At 36.4% G+C, this 22,193-nt stretch overlaps 1 protein-coding gene across 8 annotated transcripts in view; it reads left to right on the top strand.

Moving 5' to 3' along the window:
* Positions 1–22,193, top strand: part of PLEKHA5 (pleckstrin homology domain containing A5) — a 258,282-nt gene that overhangs the window by 132,839 nt on the left and 103,250 nt on the right. For 7 of the 8 annotated variants that reach the window (XM_023226165.2, XM_023226158.2, XM_023226159.2 and 4 more), the window contains 6 exons: positions 191–311; positions 2,560–2,664; positions 6,090–6,162; positions 12,328–12,428; positions 16,477–16,592; positions 21,126–21,593. In XM_023226165.2, the coding sequence (XP_023081933.1) occupies positions 191–311; positions 2,560–2,664; positions 6,090–6,162; positions 12,328–12,428; positions 16,477–16,592; positions 21,126–21,593 (984 nt within the window). Of the gene's footprint in view, positions 1–190; positions 312–2,559; positions 2,665–6,089; positions 6,163–12,327; positions 12,429–16,476; positions 16,593–21,125; positions 21,594–22,193 lie in introns of those variants that run through there. The other variant, XR_002734540.1, reaches the window with a different exon arrangement.

The raw sequence follows: 22,193 nt of genomic DNA on the forward strand, positions 1-22,193 counted from the left end.
TGTATTTTTGACTTAGGAAAAGTGTTAGCTGTATTTAAAGTTGTTATAAGTATTAAGGCCTGATTCTAGAGTAACTAGGATCCATGTACTGTGAAAAAGTAGGACACTCGCATAGTTAACTATAGGGAAGTGTTATTGTAAAGCGGGTTACATACACAGCAAGTTCTACCATTTTGACATGTATTTTCAGGACTGTTGCAACCATGACATCTGAAGAAAAGAAGGAACGACCTATAAGTATGATAAATGAAGCTTCTAACTATAACGTGACTTCAGATTATGCAGTGCATCCAATGAGCCCTGTAGGCAGAGTAAGTTATTTTGCTTTATATTAATTATTGATAAGGAATAAACAGTATCCATACCGTTACTCATAATGGACTTAAAATTATAGAATAATCATTACATTTTTATTACTACATGAATTTGGAGGTGATTGATAGAAGAAGCAATTGCAGCCTGAAATATAAAGTAATAAGATTGTAATTCAATGACTTAAGTTTTCAAGTTTGGAATAGTTTTAGAAATATAATGATATTTGTGAGAGAAAATGGACACTCTTAAGTTTTAAAGGTGATGGTTAATGTAATAGCCTAGAAATCAAATTATCTGACTATAAGAATGCTTAGATTGAGAAAACATTTTTCAGCAAAACCATTGTAATAGTAAATTATGTTTATTGTAAGAAAATAGATAATTATAATAATAGTATTTAAATACCTGTTAAGGTTTTTGAAATAAAATTTTGTTAGGAGATTATAAATGAATGTAAATTTTCAAATAATATAAATAATTTCTGATTATTAAGTAACATATATCCAACAGGCTAACTGAGCATAATGCTTTATGAGTATATTTCTATTAAAATCTGGTGAAATTGATGAATGGATTGAGAGTCACTAGGTCATTGTCTTGAAAGAAAGTTGAATCTATTCCTCATACTTTACACCAAAAATTTTCTAGATGGATCAGTTGTTGAAATGTTAAAAACAAAACTATAAAAGCACTAGAAAAAAACAATGGAAGATTAAAAAAAAAACAAAGATCAGAATGTAGATCGGCTTTCTAAATACGACATAAAACCCAGAAGTAACAATATAAAATAATGAGAAATTCAACCACATATGATTATTATCCATGCAGAGTATCTGCAATTCGTGTAACAATAAAAGAATAATTTCCTTATAATTAAAGAAGTACTGTGAATCAATAAGGAAAGGGCTTATGAGCCAGTTTGGAAATGGGCAAATTATATGAAATCAGTTTTCAGAAAATGGAATTTACCCTTAAATATATGAAAAAAGATGCTCAGCCTCATCCATCATATGAAAAATACTAATTAAAACCAGAAAAAGACACCATTTTCACGTACAGATTTCCAAAGATCAGAAGTTTCATAACACAGCACATTGACAACAGTATGGGTAAATAAGCATTCTGTTTATATAGTGAGCTCCAAGAAATAATGGAACAGAAGAGTGGATATTAAAATATGCGGTCATTTCAGAAAAATATTCATCAATCATGAAAACAGTTATTTTAGATAGATAGACACACACATACAGTGGTATTGGTTGCCCCACAGTTGCGAGTGGGGTTAGCTGGGTGCTGGAGCCTGAGAGTGAGAAGTAGATTGATCTTTGTGTATCTTTTTATGTCATTTGAGTTTTATACTGTTTTTAAGCATTATCTGTTTGAAAGTAAATTAAAGTCCATCTAGAAAACATGCTTTAGGAAAAATTTTGTTGATATCAGGCCTTAAAATTTTCTTATGTACTAATAAAAGCTTCCCAAAACAAAATTCTAATGAAGTATGCTAGATTTCCAAAGATTCTAAACAAGTGGAAAAGTGAGAGATAATTTTATGTTACTTCATTGTTTTCATTTTTGTTGGTCACCACTATGATTCCTGCCAAAATAAATCTTCATGGTAAGCATACCAGTATTTTTAAAGATTGTTTATCTTTATGTATACTTTGAAGAATCCAGTAAACCCCATCTGTCTGGTTTAAGTTCAGAGTTGTCCATAAAAAAGAAAACACTACATCAGATTAAGCAGATCCTTCCCATCTTGTTTTGACTTGATGTGATATATTTGTTTATATTTAATATCTGTATATTTCTCCTCGGACTGAGTGCTGTTAACTTTCTTTAATTGAACCTGCACTATTAAATGAAGATATAAAGGGAAAAGTTCTGTAGTTTGGTTTATTCTTAAAGATTTGTTAACAGTTTTTACTCATGATCTATTCATTTTACATAGCAGATACGACAAAATACTGCCACATACTCTGTGTTTCTAAAAATTGTATATCCTGTCCGGATTTTAAAGGAAATATTGTAAAACTTTTGATATCCTGGGGAAAAAATTTTGGTGCAGAATTCTTACACTTCAAACAACTAACTCAGCAAAAGTAGAATTTTAATAATTTTTCTGAAAAGATTTAAGTCCCGCAGTTCTTGGGAAAATCTGAAAAGAGATTAAATTTTAAGAGGAAAATAAGCTCAAATCTCTAGGCATTAATACCACATTTTCTGTCATGCTCTTTTTCTATTTAGACTTCACGAGCTTCAAAAAAAGTTCATAATTTTGGAAAGAGGTCAAATTCAATTAAAAGGAATCCTAATGCACCAGTGGTCAGACGAGGTTGGCTTTATAAACAGGTATTTTTTTTTTTTTATTTGATATGAAACAAAAGACAAAATTAGAAGGAACCTTTTAAACTGAAAGTACCGAAGACAATTCTATAAAATCATAAAATAAAGAAGGAACTATGGAGAAGCCACCTAGGTTCTTTGCTGGTTACCCCTGAAGAATATCAAGGGAACAGTGAAGACAGAAAAAGGAGTGGACATTACTTAGAACAGAGATTGTGTGTTTGTTATGGGTATTTCTAGATTTAAAATTAAATATATGCTCTATGAAAATGATAAGAAATGACATGATAAAAGTATCTAGACAAATATTTTTAAAAGTCAAAATTGAAATAACTATTAATACAAGGGTGTTATTCATTTTTCTATTGATATAAAAGTTGTTAGAGAAATATACAGTTGTGTATTTCCCCCCTTTATTTATACAGAGATTTTATAATTATTTCAGATTTCTGTGAGTTTTTTCAGATTTTTGATTCTATAATATGAGACTATTCTTTCTTCCTCTTATGTTTTTTGGTTATGTTTTCTTTACTTTTTCTTTTCTTTTTAATTTGCTCATACAGGGTTTACTCTTAGGCATCCTGATTAGTTTTGGGATTTATATTGTTGCACTGACTGAGGAACTTGCTATCTAAGCTTTTTTGAAACCTTATTAGTTTTGGAATTAGTAAAGATGTATGTACATTACCTCCTTGGATTTTGACATCATTTCGATTACATAGAGGCTGTTTACTTTCCAGTTTGCAACTGGGTGATAAGTGACTGGTAGATAACTGAGGTGATATCCTCAATCTTCAAGGCTTGTTTCTTTCTTTCTGATTATACATACGTACAGATGATACAAAGCAAGTTAAATATTAGTTCATTGGTGCCAATTTATTCTGTTAAATATTGCTAATTGCTTTCAGGTGACCTAATGATTTTTATTTATTAAGAGTCATAATTTTTATTTAAAGATGGTTGACTATATTTTAACCATCTGACATTTAAGCTTATCCAGGCTAAAAGGTTTTTTCACATTTAGTTTATTTTTTCTTTCCCTTTTTTTTTTTTTTTTTTTTTGAGACAGGGTTGCACTCTATGGCCTGCCCAGACTGGAGGACAGCAGTGTGATCTCAGCTCACCACAACCTCCGCCTCCCAGGCTCAAGCAATTCTCCTGCCTCAGCTTCACAAGTAGCTGGGATTACAGGAGTGCGCCACTACTGCCCAGTTAATTTTTGTATTTTTAGTAGAGACAGGTTTTCACCACCTTGGCCAGGCTGGCCTTGAATTCCTGTCCTCAAATGATCCACCCACCTTGGCCGCCCAAAGTGCTGGGATTACAGGCCTGAGCCACCACACCCAGCCCAGTTTCTAAGAGAAAATTTTCTCCATATTTTCCAGCTAGCCTTTCTAATAAGTCCAAATTATGATCAACTATTTTAGTGCAAAATTGAGCCTAATAGCCTAATGGCATTCCTTATTTAAAATAGCTCTTGTTCTTATTTCTTGATCCCTTGGTTAATTTAGCATTGCAAAAGTATTATCAAGTAGCTTCTCTAACAAGTGTTTATTTTGGGCCAAACACAGTGGTTCACACCTGTAATCCCAGCACTTTGGGAGGTCGAGGCCAGAGAATCACTTGAGCCTGGAAGTTCAAGATCAGCTTGGGCAACATAGTGAGACCTCATCTCTACTTTAAAAAAAAAACAAAACAAAAACAAAGATTAACCTGGTGTGGTGGTGGTGGTGCGCACTTGTAGTCCCAGCTACTCCGGAGGCTGAGGTGGGAGGATCGCTTAAGGATCGCTTGAGCCCAGAATTTGAGCTTGCAGTGAGGTATGATCATGCCACTGCGCTCCAGCCTGGGTGACACAGCAAGACCCTGTCTCCAAAAAAAAGTGTTTATTTTGTAATACGTGTGTGACACATTTTTGTTTACAGTGTCCCTTAACCGTACTAAAGAAAGAATATAATTAAGAAATTGAAGATGGCTGGGTGTGGTGGCTCATGCCTGTTATTCCAACACTTTGAGAGGCCGAGGTGGGTGGACCACCTTAGCACAGGAGTTCAAGACCAGCCTGGCCAACATGGAGAAACCCTGTCTCTACCAAAAATGCAAAAATTAGCCAGCTGTGGTGGTGCACGCCCGTAATCCTAGCTACTCGGGAGGCTGAGGCATGAGAATCACTTGAATCCGGGAAGTGGAGGTTGCAGTGAGCTGAGATTGTGTCTCTACACGCCATCCTGGGTGACAGTGTGAGGCTGTCTCAAGGAAAAAAAAAGATAACATTTACCATTTTTTTTTTTTTGGTCTCTTTTTTGGTATAGCTGTGAACTTTAAGGTCAAATCTTTTGTTTTGAAAGATTTCACCCATGTTAATTTCTGTAATTTTAAAGTCATTGCTCACAGCTAGAAATAAATTTATTTCTGATCAATGCACACCCAACCTGGCCTCTCTCTCTTTTTTTTTTTTTTTGGTATCTGTTTAATTTTTACTTCCAATTTTGCTACATTGCATATGGGAAAGTAATTTTTATTAAAATTCTAATTTTATTTGAGCCTGATATTTTAATGAACTAAATTACTTAGAAATAGCTGCCAAATAGTCTTTCTTTTTTGCGTGATGAGCAAATCCCAAACTATAGACGTAAGGAAAAAAAAATGTTTATGAAACGTATTTGTATATTAAGGTTTCTTTATTCACAGTCATTTTAAATTGCATTACCTTTGGAATAATTTCAATTCACATATTTTTCTTCTTGTTGAAGATTAACATATTTATTAAATCTGGTTTACCAGAATGCACGCACTGCTGCATGGTTACATTATTCTTATCCTAGCAGATGTTTGTGTTGAGAAGAGTGAATTTCAAATTACTTACAAATATGAAGCCAAATCAAATTGCCTTAATATATTCCCTTTGCATAATGGTATTTTCAGAGACCAGTCTAGTTGGGAATATCTTAAGGCCCTAGAAAACTACCTCCAAAATTTTAATTGGCCTTTTAGTTAGGTTATATTACACATGTCTCAAACATACCTTGTTTTAAAAGTTTACTTTAAATAAATGCACAAGTCCAGGAACAGTGGCTCAGGCCTATAATCCCAGCACTTTGGGAGACCAAGGCGGGTGGATCGCCTGAGTCAGGAGTTAGAGACCAGCCTGACCAATATGGTAAAACCCCGTCTCTACTAAAAATACAAAAAAATTAACCTGGCGTGGTGGCAGGTGCATGTAACCCCAGCTACTCTGGAGACTGAGACAGGAGAATCGCTTGAACCCAGGAGGCAGAGGTTGCAGTGAGCTGAGGTTACACCATTGCACTCCAGCCTAGGCAACAAGAGCAAAACTCTGTCTCAAAAAAATAAAAATAAATAAATAAATGCATAGCATGTGAGTTTTTATTGTTTGAGAAATAATCCTTAAATATGCTGATTTAATCCAGGACAGTACTGGCATGAAATTGTGGAAGAAACGCTGGTTTGTGCTTTCTGACCTTTGCCTCTTTTATTATAGAGGTAAGTTTATCCTACTGTCTTAGTGTATTATTTTGTAATTGATATGTAATATAAGTACCAGATACTTTTTTAAAAAAAAGTATTGTAACTCTGCATGCTATTTTATTAACAAATAATGTCAAACAGATTTTTTATTCTTTGACATACCATTCTGAGTTTTGAGGTTATGATAGAATAAATATGGTGCTTCAGACCGTGTTTGGTCGGCTTCCCGAATCTTTGCTCTATAATGCTACTCTTGAATTCGGTGTTTAATAGACACAATCCTTAGTTTGAGGAGGTTCTTTTCACATGTCAGTTTTGTCAGATCTAGCTTATGGGTCCATCAGGCACCCAATTCTGCTCTCCAGCAAATGATACTAGAATATTAGGGACTACTGTTATGTAACGGCAAGTGAAAACAATAAAATACAAAGAAATACTTTCATTTTGAACTTTTCTTTAATAAACACTGATCCTTTCTCTGGTTAGTAAAATAAAAGTCCAGAGTTCTTTCATATGCCACATGGATCTCTTAGATACTACAAGATAATACAAAGTTTTTTACTGCCAATGAAAGGCATACCTAGGTGGTGCTCTCCAGAGAAATCTGCCTTAGCTATAGTATAAAATCATGAATCTGGATAATCTCTCCTTCTTCTCTACTTTAAACTTTGGTTGTAAACCATCATGAAAGAATTAGATTGTCAACCCATAATTAATAATTTATGACTTTTCTTGAGAAGTATAGCTTAAAAGATATAACAGAGTTTTAGAACTGATTTTACATTTTTTGACTACACAAAAGACCTGTGGCAAAATTTATAGTTGTGTATTGAGGCATTATAATACATAGTAACCTTCAACATTTGGAATTACTAAATCATTTCCATCTGAAAACTGTAGTTGAGAATTACTGCTGAGTCAGAATTAACCAACCCTATAAAATTGCATTTTGTCCTAGAGATGTTCCTTAGGCTGCAATTGTGGTATTATCTTTAGTTAAATGCTAAGCTTACTCTACAATTTTCCTTAGGGGTTTTCCCATTCTTTCAGAAAGTTAGGAGTTGTATTTCAGACATTATCCTTAAGCTTATAATTTCTCTTTTCGTCTTTTTCAGTATATTTATGGACTACTTATAACAAGAAATGTTTACTATTTCTGATATTTTAAATTTCTAATATAAGAATTTGTTGGGTTTTTTTTTTGTTTTGTTTTGTTTTGTTTTTGAGACAGAATCGTGCTCTGTTGCCTGGGCTGGAGTACAGTGGTGCAATCTCGGCTCACTGCAGCCTCCACCTCCCAGGTTCAAGTGATTATTGTGCCTCAGCCTCCCAAGTAGCTGGGATTACAGGCACGCGCCACCACATTCAGCTAATTTTTTTGTGTGTATTTTTAGTAGAGACGGGGTTTCACCATGTTGTCCAGGCTGCTCTCAGACTCCTGACCTTAAATGATCCACCCGCCTTGGCCTCCCAAAGTGCTGGGCTTACAGGCGTGAGCCACCATGCCCAGCCAAGAATTTGTTGATGTTAATTTGCAAAAAAAAAAAAAAAAAACCCACTGAATTCCTTGTAATTTGCTATTGTTGTTGCTCAGGGAAAGGTGGGACTCATCACTTTTAGTATAATAGGAAAGCTTTTGATCATATTTGAAAAATGTAAAAGTGAATCAGAAGCCATGCTGATGGATGTAAAGATGAGAACAGTAGACACTGGGGAACACAAGAGAGGGGAGGGCTGACCATAGTACCAATTCGGTACTGTGCTGTCTGGGAGACTGATTCATTTGTACTCCAGACCTCAGCATCAAGCAATTTGTCTTTGTAACAAATCCACATATGTACCCCTGAACCTATAATAGAAGTTGGAAAAAAGAAAAGCCATGCTGAGTCTGAGATTCCTTATAACCACCTGCATTTTATATGCAATGTATTTATTAATTTTAGTAGTTTCCCAGACAGGAGGAATATAAAAAAGAAGAAGCTGTAGAAACAAGAGAAATATCATTTAACTCATTTAAGATGACTGCTATGCAGACTGTTGGAAAGAAGTATATGATATTATATATTTTTACTATTTTGTCAATAAGAAATGTTAGGTTTTAAATTAAAATAATCAGATTTTAGTGAGATGATCATAATAGCCTGAATATATTTTTGCATATTTACAATTTGTTGAGTACTGTGCTGAGCAAGTTATATAGATGATCTATTTCATCTAACCCTCACAGCTACCTGATAATGTGGGGAATCTTATGTTCATTGCACACAAGGGGAAACTGATATACAAAGTGCTTACCTCAGGTCTCACAACTTGCAAGTGGCACAGGCAGGATTTAAACTCAGGCACTCTGACTCCATAGCTGACACTGTTAGTTTCTATTCTCTTGATCGCAAGTTTTTGCCGCCACTCAGATATCCTCTCTTCTCTCAAATGCTGAGGGCAGTGGCCCCATTCATTTCTTCTCCATTTCTCAAAGCATCTAGTCTACTGACATACAAAGTGTGCTATCAGAATTTTTTGGAAATCAGTCCATGTTTTACAGATACGGAAATTAAGACAGAGAAAAATAACTGATTTGCTATTTTTTTAAACAATAGGTTAGCAACCAATACCAGATGAAAGCCCAAGTTCCCACTGTTCTTTGCCACATATTAGGCATATAGTGAGCCCATTGTTATAAAGAGAGCACTTTGACTGCTCTTTTCTGTAGTCAGTCTATTGACTAAACTTACCATAGAACTTAATTCATTCGACAGATATTAAATATTTATTGAGCAGGACCTGCTTCATTCCAGGTGCTGCCAAAACAAGGTATGAGAAAGCTCTCGTGAATCTTACATTCCAGAGAGATCAGGGAGACAGTAAATAAGCTCATATGATTAAGCAAGACCATAAGTGCTTTTTAGGAAAGTAAGGTTATAATATGAACAGTGAGCGTAAGGGAAAGATCTCTATGGATCCGTACTCTGGGTAGGTCTTTTAGATAGGAAGATCTAAATGACAAGGAGGAGCCAGAGGTGTGGAGTGTTCCAGGTGAAGAGAGAGAATAGTGCAAAGGCTGTAAGGTAAGAAAGTGCTTGAATTGTGGAAAGAACAGGGAGAAACCCGTCTGCTGAGCTGGAGGCAGCTAGCAATAGGAAAGGATAGAGAAATAGAGATCACACCATGTAGGAGTCTATTGGAGTTTGGATTCTACTACAGATGTCATAAGGAAACAATTGAATGTTCTTAACATAAGAATGATACACTTTGGTTTACATTTTTAAAAGCTCACTCAAGCTGCTATTGAAGGATGGATTGTAAAGTTGAAGGATATGAGCAGAGAGACTAGCTAGGAGTTACTACATAGAGGTGATAATGACTTAGATGAAGGTGGCAGCTAGCGGTGAGCTTTTTTGATACAACAGATGCCTTATTAGGTAAAGATGCAAAAATGAACACAATAAACCCCTATCGTTATGGAACTCACGGATTAGCTGAAGGAGTCACGGATTAGCTGAAGGAGTCTGGAACATAGTAGGTTCTCAGTTATGTTGAATGAGTGTTGGCCAGGTCCATACAAGAAAGCAATCAGGAAAGAAGAGTGATCTGGGTAAAGGACCTAAATCACATGCAAAGCATGAATGAGAATGCTTGGCATATTTGTAAAACTATGCATAGAACTTATATTGCTAGAAGACCCACCAGGGGTTAGGTTTAAAAGATAGATCGAGCTAGGTGTAGTGGTACCTGCCTGTAGTCCCAGCTACTCAGGAGGATGAGTAGAGAGTATCACTGGAGCCCAAAAGTTCAAGACCAACCTGGGCAACATAGATTTCATCTCTTAAGAAAAAAAATGAAAAGGTAGATTAAGGCACAGAGGGCATTTGTTTGTCATTCTAATGAACTCTATGTTGAGTGCAAGAATAATAGTAGGATCAGGAGTACATTTTAGGAGAATCACTCTAGCATTTTAATTAGAAGCCAAAAGACCAGTTAACTGAGTGTTGGAGTATTCCAGGTTATAAATGATAATTAGTGATATTTACCCAGTTGTAATTGCATGTATTTTTTTGTCTTATTCCCAAATATCTTTAAAACTAAGTAGAAATGGGGAATCTAAAATGTCACTTGTATCCAGTAAAATGTTGAGATTCTCCTGGCTCCTGTCCCAGGTTGTGTTCCCTAGGAAGCAAACTCCATGATGGAGATTAATATGTAGAAAGCTTTTTGGAGAGTGTTGTTCTTGAAACCATCAGCTGTGGCAAAGTGAAGGAAGGAAATGGCAGAGACAAAAGAAAATGGGCTGCCATGCAATCTCAGAAAGGCCTTGGCTGACCCCGTGGAGAGTTCTTTCATTCTACAAACATTACTCAGTACTCACTCTTTGTCAGTCTATGAGGCTCTCTAGGTGATAGAAACTAGGACAGTGCTTCAGTCAGGATTGATATAGAACCAAACAGAAGAATGTCATGATTAGAAGCAGTTTAAGAAGCTGAAGAACTCAGGGCAGTCATTTGACAGAAGGTGAAGATTTTTTTATATGCACTATCTTTAATATAATAATGGCAATATTTATTTAATGCTTCACCCTCTGTGCATAGTTTTTTATGTGTATTAACTCATTTAACCCTCAACAATCTTTTGAGGTAAGTCTTATTATCCTCAATTTTATAGATCATAAAACAGATACTAAGCATCAATAACTTGGCTAGGATTTCACAACTAGTTAGTGTTGGACAGGAAAACAGCCTTAGGTAATCTGGGGAAATCACCCTGTGCTTTAGTGCCTCTGTCTATTCTGAAGCAACTTTAGGAAAGATTATTTTATTATGGGACATAGAAGGATGTATTATCTGGTTAAAATGGTTTTGTAATAAAGATGACTTCATGTGCTGTTTCTGACTATACCCTTTATATAAACATAAAACATACAATTGGATTCAAAATTAGGGTTTGACTTATTCTTTTAAATTGTCACATTCTCTGTAATTCATGACTGCTTTCCAACTCTTTTTAACCTTTTGGACTAAATCTATACTTTCATTCATTCTTTTACACATTAGTGATTTGTACCCAAATGAGCACAGAATAGTAAAAACCAAATTTTGTTCCATTGCTATGAGAAAAGCTACTGAAAAAAAGCCTCCATTTAATATAACTTTTTCCCTTTTGGATGTTTCACCAGATACTCTGGAAACGAGGGCGAAATAAATAAAATCCCTTGTTAAGTTTTTGATAATTAGGAAAAAAAAAAAAAAAGCACACACAGCAAGCATAATAAAAAGATTTCCCATTTATGGTTTCTCACTGGTGAGTTTATTAGCCTGATGACACAGCTTTATTAACTTGTCTTATAGGTCTGTAACAATGAAGTACATATTTCAAGTTTCATAAACATCTCTTCCCCCAAGCAGCAAGTTAATCATGTGAATCTGTACTGTGTCAAGATTAATGTTTATCATTTTCGTAGGTATATTTTATGTGCTTGCCTTGTAGGCCTGTAATTTAGTCACACTATTCTGTATCAGAATGATAGTAAAAGCAAACTTTCAAAGTTAAATGTTTTAAAAAGCATATAATTCTTATAGAATAGTTTAAGTATGTATTCACATGTGTCTTCATTTATTCAACAAAATTTTTTGAGCATCTACTGTCATTCCAAGTGTCTTTATAGAACTTACATTCTAGCATGGAGAAAAAGATAATAAACAAATAAATCGCTGAAACATATAGGATGCCGGAGGTATTGAGAGTCGGAAATGTTAACATTTCCAAAGGGGAACAGAGAAAACGTTAAATAAATAGCATTTTAAAATACAGTAGTCAAGGAAGGCCTCATTGATGAGACCTTTGAGCAAAGCCTAAAGGGTGTAACCAAGAAAGCCATGTGTCTGGGGTTAGAATGGTTGAGCATTTAAATCCTATCAGAGATGTGGGTGGATTAATGCCATTACTTACATGCCAGTATATTTTCAGTGAATGACACGTAAAGGGGATTTGTAGAATGCAGTATATCTACCAAAGTATAAATTCTTGTGCTACTTGATATTTTCATTTAAAACCTTATAAAGTCCTACCTAAACATGAATATAGTTCGTTTACATACAAGAACCTTTTGATTTGGCAAAAATAGATCTTGAAAAACTTTGCTTCATGAGAACATTTAAAATTCTAATCAGACGTTAAATTATCTCTTAGATGAGAAAGAAGAGGGTATCCTGGGAAGCATACTGTTACCTAGTTTTCAAATAGCTTTGCTTACCTCTGAAGATCACATTAATCGCAAATATGCTTTTAAGGTAAGGAAATAATACAGTCTTTAATTCTGTGTTCAAAACTTGCATTGGTTAAAAATGGATATTGAGTCATAGATTATTACAAAAAGCTATCTTAGTTACAGTGATTTTGGTATTTAAAATATACTAATTAATGGTCTTATGGTTGTATAGAAGAATGTCCCTCTAGGAAGCACGTGCTAAACTATTTAGGGGTCAAGTGTCTTCATGTCTGTGCTTTCAAATGGTTTTATGTAAAATGAACATGTCAGAATGCTAATAATTGATGAATATAATTATGGATGTCCTGGTGATTATTATACATTCTTTCAAGCTTACTCTATGTTTGAATTTTTTAATAATAAATTTGAGGTCTGGGCACAGTGGCTGACACCTGTAACTCCAGCACTTTCGGAGACCAAAGTGGGAGGATCACTCGAGTCCAGGAGTTGAGCCTGGGGAACATAGTGAGACCCTGTCTCTAAAACAAAACAAACAAACAAAAACCATGCTAGCCGTGTGTGGTGGCTAGTCCCAGCTACTTAGGAGGCCAAGGTAACAGGACCACTTGGGCCTGGGAGGCCAAGGCTGTAGTGAGACATGATCACGCCACTGCAGTCCAGCCTGGGCAACACAGTAAGACCTTGTCTCAAAAAAAAAATTATTAATCCGATGGGCACAGTGGCTCATGCCTGTTATCCTAGCTCTTTAGGAGGCCGAGTCAGACAGAGCTTGAACCCAGGAGTTCAAGACCAGCCTGGCCAACATGGTAAAACCCCGTCTCTACTAAAATTACAAAAATTAGCCAGGTGCGGTAGCGTGTGCCTGTAGTCCCAGCTACACAAAAAGCTGAGGTGGGAGGATCGCTTGAGCCCGGGAGGCAGAGGTTGCAGTGAGCCAAGATTGCATCACTGTAGTCCAGCCTGGGTGACAGAGTGAGACCCTGTATTAATAATAATTATTATTAATAATAAATTTGGAGGAAGAGTACTATAAGAGACAACAATTTTTTTAGTAAATGTACATATATGTACATTTATTGAAAAACTTAGAGAATAATGGCAAAGATGTTCTTGGGTCTAAGTACATCATGATCATCAGGTACTTTACAGAGACCACTGAAGTTGAGATGTGAAATCTGCTGTTATTAAATTCAAGCAGACCTGAGATCCCCCTGATTAACAGTACCCACCAATCTTTGTGGTATTACTGGTTTGTGGATCACTCTCAAGTAAGAGGTCTTCAGTGCTATTTTTGGAGATTTTTGTTTTCAAAAATCATTCTGCATTCTTTGCTTCATGATTATGGCTAAAATAAATTTCAGAGGTCACCTAGTTTTTCAGTCTGTTTTAGAGTAAGAACTATAAGGTTCTTGCAGAAATTTCATTTTAAGAGAAAAGAGGGGGGAACTGCTGCTAGTTAACAATGAAAATGTTTATACCATTATAAAATTGATTCAATTTTAAATTCGCATCACTTTTAAAGAATACTGAGGACTGCAGCTGATTTACAGCTTTTGCTAATTAATATGTTACATTAGCAGGCTGGGTGCACTGGCTCATGCCTGTAATCCCAGCACTTTGGGAGGCTGAGGCAGGTCAGGATCAACTGAGGTCAGGAGTTTGAGACCAGCCTGGCCAACATGGTGAAACCTCATCTCTACTAAGAATACAAAAATTAACCGGACATTGTGGCACTTGCCTATAGTCCTAGCTACTGGAGAGGCTGAGGTGGGAGAATCGCTTGAACCTGGGAGGCGGAGGTTGCAGTGAGCCGAGATCGTACCATTGCACTCCAGCCTAGGCGATAGAGCAAGACTCCCTCCCCACTCCCACCCCCGCCCCCGCCGCCCCCCCAAAAAAAGCCAGGTGCGGTGGCTCATGCCTGTAATCCCAGCACTTTGGGAGACTGAGGCGGGTAGATCACCTGAGGTCAGGAGTTCGAGACCAACTTGACCAACATGGAAAAACCCCGTCTCTACGAAAAATACAAAATTAGCCGGATATGAACAGGAAAGGTATAGTGGTGAGGTTAAGGGGTTGTGTGATAGACATCCTCAGTGAGAAGGTGATGTAACTTGAGCAAAGACCTGAGGATAAGAGGGGAGTATTTTCATATTTAAATTAACTTTATCAAAATAAACTTTTATCAACAGTGTAAACCAGGGAAACATAATTAAATATTTTATGATGTTATAACAAAGGCTAACACTTTGAAAAATTAAAATTATAACTTTATGAAGTACACATGTACAGGTGCATGATAGTAGCATTATTATTTGACCATGAATTCAAATTTTTTTGTTACTTATCAGTTTAGCAAATGTTTATCAATTTGTGCTATTTATAGGACTTTCTTCTGCGTTTTTAGACTCTTAAAAAATACTACAATGCGGCCGGGCGCGGTGGCTCAAGCCTGTAATCCCAGCACTTTGGGAGGCCGAGACGGGCGGATCACGAGGTCAGGAGATCGAGACTATCCTGGCTAACACGGTGAAACCCCGTCTCTACTAAAATACAAAAAACTAGCCGGGCGAGATGGCGGGCGCCTGCAGTCCCAGCTACTCGGGAGGCTGAGGCAGGAGAATGGCGTGAACCCGGGAGACGGAGCTTGCAGTGAGCTGAGATCCGGCCACTGCACTCCAGCCTGGGTGACAGAGCGAGACTCCGTCTCAAAAAAAAAAAAAAAAAAAATACTACAATGCTAAAATAGCAATATAAGTGACCATGCATGTTAAGTATATTTTCTTTGCGATTATTTGGTTTAATTTTAATTTTATCTGTAACAAGAATAGTAATTGCTGTTTCACTTTCTCTCTTCTGTGGTATTGTTTCCTCTGAATGTGTGAGCTGCTTTACTGCTAAGTTTGTTGACATTGGTGCAAGTGCTTATCAGAATGGTAAGTAGAAACTTTATAGACAATTATTGAACACAAGCATGGAACTTAAAGCTAGACTGGGTACTTTGACATCATCTAGTAAATATTTCCATTTGACTGATGGCGAGCGTGGGTGGGGACTCTTAGTGTCTTCAGTCATGGATGGAACTGGATCATCTTGACACCAGCCCCAGTGTTCCTTAGATTGATCACAGGGGCAGTGGTCTTTATTTTTCCAAAACCCCACTCAGAGAGTCCAGTAACACTTTGTAGGTGGTTTTAATTATCTTAACATAGAACATTTGAGCAGTTTATTAAGGAACAGCTCAAAAAGGAAACACCATTTTGGATCATTTATAAATCTTTTGTGTTTGGGTGTAGGTATCTTTAAAAGATTCTATAAAATACAGCAGTGCCTTTTGACGCCTAAAGAAATTGCTAACGCAGGAGGGAAATGCCATAATATGTACATTCCTATTAATTTTGTTGCTGGTTGCTGGGAATATTCTTGAATAAAAAATATTTATTCTTAAATAAATATTCTTATTCTGGGCATGGTGGCTCACACCTGTAATCCCAGCACTTTGGGAGACTGAGGCAGGCAAATCACTTCAGGTCAGAAGTTCAAGACCAGCCTGGCCAACATGGCAAAACCCCGTCTCTACTAAAATACAAAAATTAATTGGGCATGGTGGCACATGCCTGTAATCCCAGCTACTTAGGATGCTGAGGCAGGAGAATTGCTTGAACCAGGAAGGCAGAGGTTGCAGTGAGCCAAGATCGTGCCACTGCACTCCAGCCTAGGCAACAGAGTGAGACTCTGTCTCAAAAAAAAAGAGGTGCGAATTGCAGTAAATGGAAATTTTTAGAAATGTGGAGATGGAAGAGGCACCACTAAGTACTTCATTTCTCACCTCCTTTCCTTTCCATGCACTTTTTTTTTTTTTTTTTAATTTTAGAGTGTGCACACAACTAAAAGAAAAAAGGGTGAAGTTGGGGGGGAAATTAATATATATTTTTCAAGTTAATAACTATATTTTTCTTGATTGATTTCCATATCTCATATAAAAGATAAGTCCACTTACTCTGAAATTTGATAGCAATGTTCTATGTCAGGAATCACTTATCTTTTTTTCTTTTTCTTTTACAGAATCCTATATTTTTATTTAAAATGATCGTCTCATTTTCAATCAGGCAGCCCATCCAAACATGCGGACCTATTATTTCTGCACTGATACAGGAAAGGAAATGGAGTTGTGGATGAAAGCCATGTTAGATGCTGCCCTGGTACAGACAGAACCTGTGAAAAGGTAAAGGCTTGTAGAAAAAAATGATGGTTATTTCCACTTCTATTTTATTCCATGCGTTGCAAATATTTCACTGTCATAGTACATATCATTTTAATAGTCATGGTATGAAATCATTTTTCCCTCAGAAAGCAAGGATTAATTCCTGTTCTGAATTAAATTAATACACATTTTGTTAGTTTGCAATACCACCTACATTTTTATTCCACTTTTCTTCTTTTTCTTCTTTATTCATTTTCACCTATCAGTGTACTGGGGTGAATGCAGAATCCTAACATTCAAACTGAATGTTCTTTCTTCTTACAGAATTACCTTTAATTTCCGGTGAGTACGTTTTTAATTGTTACCTTAAAGCTACACAGATTTTTATCCTTTGAGATAGTGTTTTTAAGATTCTAAATCTTAGAAGAGAGTTTATTTTTATAAAGTTAAGTTGTGTTTTTCTATAGTAGTGTGTTGATATTTCTAAAGTGTAATAAATTACAGTAAGAAATTTTGATAGTTTCATTTTTTCAACATTTCTGATTAATTTTTGTTTTGTAGTGAATGTCTCCAGAAAATAGTTTATCAAGCATTTAGATTGGTTCCAAATAAATCCACTTCTTGATGAATTGTGCCTTTTTTATATTGAAACTCCACTACTCAGATTCCTTGAATAATATACATAAGTGCTGTTAAAATTGACCCATGTGTTTTTCCCTGCGTGAAGATATGAATCATTTTAATATTCTTCAATATATCTAGTTAGAGGAAATCTGATTCTCAGACTACATAAATACAAGTAGTATAATGTGCTTTTTAAAATATATATATATTCCTGTAATTTGAAGAAAAAATTATGATGCAAGTTAATTTTTCTTCCAGTGATAGCTCAACACATATCTTATATAAGAAAGATGCTATTGTGCAAGTTTAGCCTTTTTTCCCTCTTCTCAGGAAATTAGGGATTGTTACAATATATGTCTAGTCCTTTGTTTTTCTTATTCTAGTGTGCATTTTAAAAAAGTCTTGGCTGTTTGGCTGAAAGACTTAGGTTGATGCTGTGTATTTGTGCTATTTTTGTAAATATCGAGTCTAAATCAGGTTACCCAATCACTAGTAATTAGAGCTGGGGAAAAACTGAGAAGAAAAGAGGGTCTAGGATATAGCTCTAGGACATCTATTTTTAAGAAAAAACACTTTTGCCACATGCATATTCCAGGATGAGAGCGGATAGAAGGAAAATCTGTTTTTGGAGTTACATGTGTAAAAATTACCTGAGTAGCATAAAGATGAGGTGGTTAGCACTGATAACAAGAGAAAATGTGTAGGTGAAAATAATTCATTTAAAATCTTCAGGCTGACATGGTGGCTTACACCTATAATTCTAGCACTTTGGGAGGTTGAGGGATCAATTGAGTCCAGGACTTTGAGATCAGCCTGGGCAACATGATGAAACACCATCTGTACCAAAAATACAAAAATTAGCCAGGCATAGTACCACACTCCTGTAGTCCCTGATACTCAGGAGGCTGAAGAATGAGGATCACTTGAATCAGGAGGTTGAGGCTGCTATGAGCTGTGACTGTGCCATTGCACTCCAGCCTAGGCAACAGAGTGAAACCCTCTCAAAAAAAATAAAAATATAACTTCAATACTTTAACTTCCAAGCAAAATTGTTAGGGAATTGTTTAGAATACAGAAATCTGTATAATAATTAAAATATTTATGTCCAAATAATTTCAATATTGTATATTATACTTTTCTCCGAATTTCAGCACGTTTCTACTTTATTTTATTAAATTTCCCACTCTAAAAACTAGTAATTACTCATAATTTGGGATAACAAAGATGACAGTTATTTGACTTGTCTTGGCAACCTGACAGTTCACTGGTTATGTGCTTATACAATTTTCAGCCGTCTGTGTTAGTGTAATCTATTCAGACAAGATTTATTAATATCACCTGTGTGCCCAGCGTAGCGTCCATTATCCTATAGAAATTACATGTTTTCTTCTACTCCTAGTTGTTGGAATTTTTATCCCACCCCATTAGATTTAGTCATTCAAAGTGAAAGTAAGTATAGAGAGATTTTGTTTGCTGGATTTTAAGCTAATGCATTCATTTTGCTGTATGGCCCAAATACTTAAAATATTTATTAGAGCATATCACTCTAATAGAACATCCAGTTTTTAACTTGAGAGTTCATTTTCCCTGACTTTATAAAGTATTTCACCTGTTCACTACAATGTCATAGTCTCCTAGTGTGCAGATCATTGATGGCCAAAAGAAAAAAGGAAAATCTAAGTATAATATGGGTTCTCTGAATAATTTTCATCTCTAAGCCCATTATTTTCATTTTATATATCTCAGTGTATTTTCTGCAATAAGTTAAGTGTCACTTTTTAAAATTAGATCACAAGTTTTACATTATTTTTGGTACCGTAGCATACTTTTCTGAGTCAGCTTTATTCCATTTAGAGAAAAGTCATCATATGTGTCTTTTTGATGACTTTTTCAATGATAAATCTTGGGGAAAAAGAAAAAAAAATGCACCACAGTTTTAATTTAAAATAATAGCTTTAGGCCGAGCATGGTGGCTCACGCTTGTAACCCCAGCAATTTAGAAGGCCAAGGTAAGAGGATTGCTTGAGCCCAGGAGTTCAAGATAAACCTAGGCAACCAGTGAAACCCCGTCCCCCCCAAAATTTAAAAATATATTGGTTGTGGTGGCTTGTACCTGTAGTCCCAGCTGCTTGGGAGGCTAAGAGGGAAGGATCACTTGAACCCAGAAAGCTGAGGTTGCAGTGAGCCATGATCACATCACTGCACTCCCCGCTGGGTTATAGAGCAAGAAACCTTGTCTCAAATAATAATGGTAATAATCATGATGGCAGTAATAATAATAGCTTTAGATAGACTACAGTAATTATGTTTTAAAAATCGTTTCAGTTATTTTATGTTTAATGTTAAAACTCCTGCCTTCCCAAATAGCAAGGATACATGTGCTTTTAGTGTAAATTTTCTATGCATTTATGTTGTTCTTGTTTTGAGATCGAGTCTCACTCTGTCGCCCAGGCTGGAGTGCAGTGGCACGATCTCAGCTCACTCCAACCTCTGCCTCCTAGGTTCAAGCAATTCTTCTGCCTCAGCCTCCCGAGTAGCTGGGATTACAGATGCCCACCACCACGCCCGGCTAATTTTTATTTTTTATTTTTCATAGAGACCAGGTTTCACCACTTTGGCCCGGCTGGTCTCAAACACCTGATCTCAGGTGATCCACCCACCTTGGCCTCCCAAACTGCTAGGATTACAGGCATGAGCTGCCACCCCTGGCCAACTTTTATTTTTCAGGAGAAAGAAGCACATAGTCTGTCTTAGTAAATTTTCCCAATTCTAATATTGCCTCCAGTCTAGAAGCTATGGTTTATATCTAACCTAAATATATGGATGGGTTAAGTTTACTCCAAGAAAGATAGTCACCTTTTTTTTTTTTTTTTTTTTTTTTTGCCTCAGTGACCATATTCCATACTTTCTAGATATCTTCATCTGTAGTTGATTACAGATATATGTATGTAGATCTACATCTTTTCCACACATCATAAACATTGACAGCATTACCAAACCTAGTTTCTGATAGAAATATTTTTATTTATTGGAATATGGAGGGTTGGCTGGCTCCTGAGAGGCCTCCTAGAGTGGCATGATCTTGGCAGTTTTGTGCAGATTCAGACACTCAGCTTGATCTTTACAGAGTCTGGAAGTGATTAGTGAGCAGTACAACTGTCAAGTGACCTAGACACATGCTGTTAACTAGCTCATTCTTTCAGTGGCCAGGTGGACATGGGATGCCAGATTCTAACCCAAGATTGCTTGATGTGATAGAATTATGATGGTAGTAAGGTCTGTGCCAGCCACTTATTAACTCATCTCATTCTCACAAGAACCCTCTGATCTTGGTGACACAATCATACCCATTTACCAAAGAGTAAGCATAGGCACTTGAAGTGTTCTGTACTTTGCCTGAAGACACAGCTAGTAAGAACAGAGTTGCAACCCGGACACCGGACATGTGCAGTCAGACTTCAAGAGCTCTAAAATCATACTGAGTTCCTCTTGAATACAGACAAAAGGAGTTAATCATATGGTTCAGATCTTTGATAGCATCAGACTGTAATTTCCTGTTGCAGCCATTTCCACAACCAGACTCATGTTTGTCTCATGAGTCAACAAGGAGTGTAGATTTTGTGGTTTAACTGTCATAAGGCAGTCTTAATTTGCTTTATTTTCAGATTCTTAATGGTGGGAGCACACATCACTTTTTACCCTGTAGTTCTTTTATGTTTTCTTTTTCCCCCCTTTCTGTTTATACATTCTGGTGCTGTGCTTGAATGTTAATATCACAGCATTGGGTATTTGTGTAGACTTGTCCACTGTGACCCTTTCCAGTCCCCTTGCCCCCACCCCCATAAAGTAGAATTTTTCCTAGATTGAATCCCAGAAGTAATATGTGCATTATTTCATCTGATTTACTATGATTTTCTTCTCTGATTTCAGAGTGGACAAGATTACATCTGAAAATGCACCAACTAAGGAAAGCAATAACATTCCCAACCATAGAGTTCTAATTAAACCAGAGATCCAAAACAATCAAAAAAACAAGGAAATGAGCAAAATTGAAGAAAAAAAGGCATTAGAAGCTGAAAAATACGGATTTCAGAAGGATGGTCAAGATAGACCGTTAACAAAAATTAATAGTGTAAAGCTGAATTCTCTGCCATCTGAATATGAGAGTGGGTCAGCATGCCCTGCTCAAACTGCACACTACAGACCAGTCAACTTGAATAGTTCAGAGAACAAAATAGTCAATGTTAGCCTAGCAGATCTTAGAGGTGGAAATCGCCCCAGTACAGGGCCCTTATACACAGAGGCTGATCGAGTCATACAGAGAACAAATTCAATGCAGCAGTTGGAACAGTGGATTAAAATCCAGAAGGGGAGGGGTCATGAAGAAGAAACCAGGGGGTAAGTATATGTCTTGTTATTATGAACCCAGGTTTTTTTGATGCTGTGTTGTTGGAAATTGGTTTCTGCGCTACTGATTAAAATATTGGTTTAAATTGTGTTTTAGCTATTACAGCTTCATTACTATGTCTTTTGTTTATGATGATCAGATATAAGTATTTATTCTCTGTCTCTTATGTTCTGTCACTCAACTTTGTTAGTGGCAAGGAGTCATCCTACCTGTTCAAGCACAAGAAAAGGCTTGGGTTACAGGTAGAGATCGAGTTTATTTGGGAGAGGGAAGGAGCAAGCCCTGTCTTCCCAACTCACCCCTGTCTTGTCCCCTGCCATTATCACCTCTTCTCTGACCTCCATTACCAGTTTCTGCAGCTTGGTGCAATGTAAGGATCTTCTGAGACAAGTAATATGGAGGCAGCAAAGGCCTACTGCTCCCTAATTTTCAGTCTTATTCTTGGGCTTTCTTTAAATCAGGATGCACATAACTATTAAATACAAGGCCAGAAGCAGTTGTTCGTGCTTATAATCCTAGCACTTTGGGAGGCCAAAGCAGGAGAATCATTTGAGGCCAGGAGTTTGAGTCCAGCCTGGGCAACCTCGCAA

Source organism: Piliocolobus tephrosceles, chromosome 10, assembly GCF_002776525.5.
Source record: "Piliocolobus tephrosceles isolate RC106 chromosome 10, ASM277652v3, whole genome shotgun sequence".
Lineage (NCBI taxonomy): Eukaryota > Metazoa > Chordata > Mammalia > Primates > Cercopithecidae > Piliocolobus > Piliocolobus tephrosceles.